General features: G+C 43.7%; 1 protein-coding gene across 1 annotated transcript in view; it reads left to right on the top strand.

Moving 5' to 3' along the window:
* The first annotated feature begins 432 nt into the window (after window positions 1-432).
* The window catches only part of smad10a (SMAD family member 10a), a 74,269-nt gene continuing 66,759 nt past the window's right edge, over window positions 433-7,942 (top strand). Inside the window, exons 1-6 of the mRNA XM_028460890.1 lie at window positions 433-516; window positions 4,075-4,174; window positions 4,270-4,383; window positions 4,674-4,730; window positions 5,133-5,270; window positions 7,298-7,345. Of these exons, the coding sequence (XP_028316691.1) occupies window positions 4,079-4,174; window positions 4,270-4,383; window positions 4,674-4,730; window positions 5,133-5,270; window positions 7,298-7,345 (453 nt within the window). The 5' untranslated portion in view covers window positions 433-516; window positions 4,075-4,078. The remainder of the gene's footprint in view (window positions 517-4,074; window positions 4,175-4,269; window positions 4,384-4,673; window positions 4,731-5,132; window positions 5,271-7,297; window positions 7,346-7,942) is intronic.

Raw genomic sequence — 7,942 nt, forward strand, 5'->3', positions numbered from 1 at the left:
TGTAGGAAAAAAAGGAAATTAATGGTATTTATTTGGCAAAAGTTAGCTTACTTGGATGAAAAATGGCCAAAATAAATCAAGAAAGGACAATAATTGGATAAAAGTGTCAAAATGAACTTGCGATAATGGACAAAAATAGGAAAAAAATATATGTTTATTGACAAAAGAAGCTAAAGTCTGAAAAAAGTGTCAGAACCTTTTGAAAAGAGGCAAAAAATTGGATACAAAAATTTGCAAAATGAAAATAGGTAAAAATTGGTTTAAAGGGGGCGTGGCTTCAGGGTTCGGGACTGGAAAGTTTGGGAATCACTGCTTTAATCCAACCAATCAGTGAGGTTTGTGTAGAAGTGAAATAAACAACTAAAGCTGCTGTTTACCTTTAAAAACACACGCTCTGTGCGGAGCGTCACGGCTCTGACGTCATGGTTTTGGCGCCCCCTGCTGACTGTCCCACAGCCTGTTTGACTGCAGAGGAGTTAGAGACTGCACCAGGACCCGGGACACCGCCCCACCCAGGTAGGAGCTGCTGCTGGGGGGGGGTCACCTTTAGTTTATACAGGGGGGGCTTAGGACAGACACAAGGGGGGGGGGGTGTCACCTGTCCTCATGTCCTCATCATGTCTCTGTGAAGGCCCGCAGGATGCTGCAGAGCTGGAGGACACACACACACATACACACACACACACATATACACACACACAGACATAGAGAGAGCTTATTGTGTGTGTGTGGGGGGGGGGGGGGGTGGGGGGGGGGGGGGGGGATTGTATTAATAACGTCGTAAAGTAATAATGAAGTATTGCATTTACTATTGCTGATCAATAAAAACGCAAGAGGACCAAAGATGTGTGTGTGTGTGTGTGTGTGTGTGTGTGTGTGTGTGTGTGTGTGTGTGTGTGTGTGTGTGTGTGTGTGTGTGTGTGTGTGTGTGTGTGTGTGTGTGTGTGTGTGTGTGTGTGTGTGTGTGTGTGTGTGTGTGTGTGTGATTCATTGTTCTTCATGTAGTTCATCTTCCATCAAACCTTCAATATTTCTCACTAGAAGTAACATTTAAGTTTAAATATATGTTGGTTTATGACTGAATCAATGAAAACAATAAATGATCTTTAACAACTAATTAATGTTTATTATTTCCATCACTGAGTGATAACATAATGTGTAATATTAATAAATAATATTATGATTACATTATTCACAAAACACTAACTTATATTTAACTGAAATATATTCATGCTTTTCTGGATTTTTAGTAAACTTTATAAAACAAATGTGTTTTTGTATTAAAATAAAAACATCACTTATTCCAGAGAAATATAAACTGAACAGTGTAAAATATTTATAATATCTGTTGATATCATGAAATAAACAGAACAACTGATGAAGATGATGAATTTAGTCTGAAATAGTTTTTCTACATAACAGTTGATAAGTTGGGTCAGACGATGCTATCTGTAGCAGCGCTTCTAGCCCCGCCCACATCCTCTACCACAGAGTGGTCGACTGTCACTACAATCATTTATCACTGACTTTGTTCATTTGTCACTCATGGATTTATTATTGGTTCTGAACCCTGTCTGAGTGTCAGTGTGGATTGGAGACACTGTCTGCTCCACTAGGACCATTGTCCCTGTTAGCTGCTACATGTTAGCATTGAGGTGCTGGCTGCTATATGTTAGCATTGAGATGCTAGCTGCTACATGCTCGCATTGAGGTGCTAGCTGCTACATGTTTGCATTGAGGTGCTAGCTGCTACATGTTTAGCATTGAGATGCTAGCTGCTACATGCTCGCATTGAGGTGCTAGCTGCTACATGTTTGCATTGAGGTGCTAGCTGCTACATGTTAGCATTGAGGTGCTAGCTGCTACATGTTAGCATTGAGGTGCTAGCTGTTACATGTTAGCATTGAGGTGTTAGCTGCTACATGTTAGCATTAAGGTGCTAGCTGGTACATGTTAGCATTGAGGTGCTAGCTGTTACATGTTAGCATTTAGGTGCTAGCTGCTACATGTTAGCACTGAGGTGTTAGCTGCTATATGTTAGCATTGAGGTGTTAGCTGCTACATGTTAGCATTGAGGTGCTAGCTGTTACATGTTTAGCATTGATGTGCTAGCTGCTACATGTTTAGCATTGATGTGCTAGCTGCTACATGTTTAGCATTTAGGTGCTAGCTGCTACATGTTTGCATTGAGGTGTTAGCTGCTACATGTTAGCATTGAGATGTTAGCTGTTACATGTTAGCATTGAGGTGCTAGCTGCTACATGTTTAGCATTGAGGTGCTAGCTGCTACATGTTAGCATTGAGGTGTTAGCTGCTATATATTAGCATTGAGGTACTAGCTGCTACATGGGGGCATTTAGGTGCTAGCTGCTAGATGGTTAGCATTGAGGTGCTAGCTGCTACATGTTTAGCATTGAGATGCTAGCTGCTTCATGTTAACATTGAGGTACTAGCTGCTACATATTAGTATTGAGGTGCTAGCTGCAACCCGCTAGCAGTGAAGTGCTAGCTGCTACATGTTAGCATTGAGGTGCTAGCTGCTATATGTTTAACATTGATTGAGGTGTTAGCTGCTACATATTAGCATTGAGGTGCTAGCTGCCACACGTTGGTCTCCCTCCTGGGTCCTCACTGCAGTGTGCGGCCCGGCTTCAGCTCCAAACTGCTGTATCCGAGCTTCCGAACTTCAGCGACCCAGATGCTTTTGGAAACACAATGCTGTCCATGACGTCTTGGACATTACGGCTCACGTTTAAACGCATTCTCGCTAGCACCGGCGTTCCTGCCACGGTGGACTGGGAAAAGGTAACTCCTCTGGATGCTGCTGCTGCTCAGGGCTCTCAGCTGAACCTGGGGAATATCTCCCCACTTGACGAGGATGTCCTCGTGAGAGACTGTGGAAAGTTTGAGGACTCTTCCAACCCACTCATATCGAGTGCGGACGATGAGAACAAGCTGTTCGTCGCCCTGGCTCGGGACGGGCTGTCGGCCTCCTTCGCCGCCTCTCAGGAGGAGATGGAGGGCTCGACGCCCGTCTCCCATCCTCCAAAACTGGACATGATGGACGTTTGTAAACGTGCTGCCACACAGCTGGCCATTCCTAGGCCGTCATTGTGACTGAAACCACCAAGTCCCGCTATGAGCGGAAGAAGCTGCCCGTTTCCAGGGGCGCACCGAGGCAAATCCTTCCTGTCTTCCCTGAGCTGCTCATCGAAGTAGCGCATCCCTGGGGTAGCCACGGACCCCGGTAGCAGATGCCTCCATCACCGACTGCTCAGGATGCTGCCGGTGGAGCCACTTTGTAGTGACGCACCTACTCCCACGTCAGCCTGCCGTGTCTCCATGGAGACCAATGCTGCCATCAAAATCGGACCGTCTCCAGTCAGACCTGTCCTGTAGGACTTAGTTACCCTCTCGATCAGGGCCATGAATGTCCTCTCCCTCCTCACCACCTATCAGGCAGAACTTTGTGAGGATTTCACTGTCCCAGGACCCAGCGATAATGGAGGAGATATTTGATGTGTGTCTCCGTACCCAGGCCTGCTCACTGTACCCATCACTGCCCCTCCTGGTCGGGAGTGGCAGTTCTCCTTTTGTCACTTTGTCCCCTGGAACGTGTGGAGTACGCTCGTTCTGGGGGGTATGGCACTGTCCCACCGACAGGGGGCTCTTCCGCGGTGCAAGAGGTCCCTCTGTTGATGGTCAGCCGCCGAAAGGGGGCTCCACCGCTCCACAGCTGCTCTGAACGCCAGCAATTGTCCAAAAGGTAGTGGGTTGGCATAATTAACTAAAAAAAAAAGGTTTTCAACTAAAACACAGCCAACAAAAACATGCAACAGAACTGCAGTAAATCACGGCAAACTAATAAAATTGACAAACAATATAACACGTGCAAATAAAGAACAGAAGACAAATCAAAATGCATTATAATGGCCACACGCCCACAATTGGCTGATTGATGTGATTGGCTGATCATTCATATGAATGGTTGTCTGTTAGTGTGTATATAAAAGGCTCAGCTGCTCTTGTCCTTCATGCTTTGATCTTTGATTGGCTCCTCCCCCTCCTCCTCAGAACAATGGCTCCTGATGACAAAGACCCCAGGACTGCAGTGGGCACGCTCACTGCAGTCCAGCTGCAGTCCCACCTGAAGATGGAGCCCAAGACTCTGGGGGTGAGTGTGTGAGTGTGGCTCAGTGTGTGACCTCTGCACACACAGACTCACTCTCCCTGTGCACCCCCCCCCCCCCCCCCCCCCCCCCCCCCCAGGCCATCCAGATCGTGATTGGAGCGCTGATCCTCTGCCTCAGTTCCTCAGTGCTCCAGATCCACGAGGTCCACTTCACTGGGGACGTGGCTCTGTTCCTAATCGTGGTGCTGCAGGTAACAACAACAACAACAACCACAACAACAACAACAACAACAACAACAACAACAACAACAACCACAACAACAACAACAACAACAACAACAACAACAACCACAACAACAACAACAACAACAACAACAACAACAACAACAACAACAACAACAACAACAACAACAATAATAACGACAACGATAATAATAATGATAATAATAACAATATTGATAATAATGATAATGATGATAATAGTAACAATAATGATGATGATAATAATAACAGGAGTCAATGATGTGTTTGTGACCTGCAGGTGACGCTGTCGGGCTCCGTGCTGGTCCACAGTGGGAGGAGGCCCACCATGTTCTGGGTGAGTTCGTCTTCATCTCAGTCATGGTTACCATGGTAGCCAGTAGAGCTGAGTCTTGTTTAAAGCGACAGATGCTAACATAGCTGTGTTAGTTTTCAGCACAAATGGCTAATGTTAGCGATGTTTTATTAAACAAACTCATAACTGCATGTGGGAAATTTGTAATAAAAGGTTATTCTTTATTGGGATATAAAACTATTTTTCTTTATTTGACTTCATTTTTATTTTGGACCCCAACTTTGGGTTATTTCACCACCTGTGAATGTAAATCCTTCACGTGAAGTCAGTTTAGCTTGACTCCGTGTCTGACAGAATGTTTTTAACTGAAGTGCGTGGTATGACCCATGTGAGCGTGATCAGCTGACTGTAGTCTGACCGCTTGCTGCACGTGTGCTGCTGCAGGTGAAGTTTGTGCTGGTGCTTCACCTCATCAGTGCAGCGTTCACCACGGCCGCCCTGGGTCTGATGTCCAAACACCTGCCGTACCGTCAGGACTCCTACCACTGTGAACACTGTCGCCGCCTGGAGCTCCACGCTGTGGTACGTGCTTTACAAACCAGCGTAGATCACATGGTGCTGCTCTGACTCTGACCCCCAATTTCCACCGTATCCGAAACTGCTACGTAACTGCTTCCGAACACTGCTACGTAACTGCTGAGTCATGCTTGAGCCCTCTGCAGCAGATACGCAAAGCTTCTATTTTGCTGGATGCTGGAGCTGTGCTGCAGTGATTTAAGAAAAATAAGCCTGTGCAGAACAGGAAGTAGTGCATAGACAGAATACAATATCTGGATTATTTTCAAAGTAAAATACTCAGTGTTCAAGGAAGATCGTAATTCAGTCAATGAATCAGTCAATGGATGTGACTAAGGTTACCCCTGGCAGAGGAAAGCAACCACGTTCCGGGGCCTCCGATGGGACCATTTCAGACTGTAGCCCAAAACTGAGCTCTTATTCGGTATTGGGGAGATCAAACCTGTCCGCTGATACCACATTTTTTACAAAATGAGGAATCAATAGCATTTTCGGCCCGTGCATTGTGCGTTTCGGCTCTAGCGGCCGCAATTTGGATTTTACCCAAAAACCAAGCACACATTTGGACTCGAGGGAACCAGACCTTTCAGTTGATACCACGTTTTACTCGATCCAAGTACTTTAAAAATCATTTATTAATGAGTTTATTTATTTTTCTGTGTGTCACATATAAATATTGCACTTATCCATGTTTAATCTTATGTACAATATACAGTATAATGCGCAATAATACGTGAATTCGCGGGATCTTCTGAGTTCTTGCTGCAACAGATACGCAGCAAAATCGGAGGCGGTGGGGATTGCTGGAGTTACGTAGTGGAGGCGTTACGGATCCAGTGGAAATCCAGGGTTAGCCATTAGCACTGAAGCTACTGAGCAGCTAGTAAGCAGCTAGTGAGCAGCTAGTGAGCAGCGGCTACTGAGCAGCTACTGAGCAGCGAGTGAGCAGCGGCTACTGAGCAGCGGCTACTGAGCAGCTACTGAGCAGCTAGTGAGCAGTGGCTACTGAGCAGCAGCTAGTGAGCAGCTACTGAGCAGCTAGTGAGCAGCGGCTACTGAGCAGTGGCTACTGAGCAGCAGCTACTGAGCAGCTCGTGAGCAGCTACTGAGCAGCTAGTGAGCAGCGGCTACTGAGCAGCAGCTACTGAGCAGCTACTGAGCAGCTAGTGAGCAGCTACTGAGCAGCTACTGAGCAGCTAGTGAGCAGCGGCTACTGAGCAGCAGCTAGTGAGCAGCTAGTGAGCAGCTAGTGAGCAGCTAGTGAGCAGCTAGTGAGCAGCTAGTGAGCAGCTAGGCTCTGAGTGGTTTGGTGCTCGACTGAAACAATGTGTGCAGGACAAACTCAGACACCTTTGGTGCAGAAGTGTAAAGAGTACTGATATATTCTACTCAAGTAGAAGTACTGTTATTTGATTGAAATTGTCCTCAAATACAAGTACAAGTAAGTCATACATGAAATACTGAAGTACAAGTAAAAAGTATCTTAATTAAATAGTACTCAAAATAAAAGTTAATCTTGGTACGGTTCCCGTGCACACAGTAAATATCTCATATATAAAAAGAAAAAGACCAAATCTCCCACAATTGGAACTTAATTTATTTTACACAAAGACATCTGTATAAAATAAAAGGTTTGTCAAAATGTACAATTACTTTTTAAATAAAATAACACCAATTATTTCAATTAAAAAAACAAAAAAAAAACCTTCTCAGGCTCTAAGTATAGATACATTTATGTACTCTAAAGCATGCCAAATGTGGGTAACAACATAATATAATATAATATAATATAATATAATATAATATGTAAGCAACTCAATTACAGTAACGTGAGTACTTGTAATCTGTTACTTTGCAACTAACGTGGTAAAGATGTGTTTAAGTTGTGTTTAAAGTCCTGATGACCAAAGAGTTCTTCATCACTGATGTTTAAAGTTAGGATCAGTTTTTAGTTAAGTTTTAAGACTAGTTTTTAGTTAAATTTTAAGATTAGTTTTAAGACCATCTATTTCTTTCTTCACTGTCCACTGCAGCAACATTGTTTCAGGAAATGCACCGGACTGATCGAGCAAAAGTGTAAAGTAAGTGAATGTTCGTACGTTTCACTCTGAGTACAGTGCATGTAGAGCAAGGGTTCTCAACCTTGGCCTATTTTTGCTTATTTTTACCCTTTTCTGCAACTACACATAACTCACCATATTTTAACCTATTTTCAACACTTTTTCTTGCTATATTTTTGCTACTTTTACTGTATTTTTGCCTCATTTCTCCCATTTCTGACACTTCTACATCACATTTCAATGACTTTTCTGCACATTTTTTCCACTTTCCAGACATGTTCATCACTTATAAACCATTTCTACCACTTTTACACCTAATGTCACATATGTTGACCCATTATTATCACTTTTAACCTCTTTTCACCATATTTCATGCTTATTTTTTACCAATTTAACCACATTCACCATTTGTCATGCCCATTATTTACCAGTTTAAACTAATTATCCCAATATAATGGTTCAACTTTGAACACTTTTTCTGTCTGTTTTTATCCACTCTAATTTGCAACTTTTAACCAATTTCTGTGTTTTTTAAAAATCTCATTTCATCTCCTTTTCCACCATTTTTGGTCACTTTGAATCATTTTATTAGTGATTAAAACCAGGATTTCCATCTTT

The sequence above is a fragment of the Gouania willdenowi genome, chromosome 11 (genome assembly GCF_900634775.1).
Source record: "Gouania willdenowi chromosome 11, fGouWil2.1, whole genome shotgun sequence".
NCBI classification, from domain to species: Eukaryota; Metazoa; Chordata; class Actinopteri; order Blenniiformes; family Gobiesocidae; genus Gouania; species Gouania willdenowi.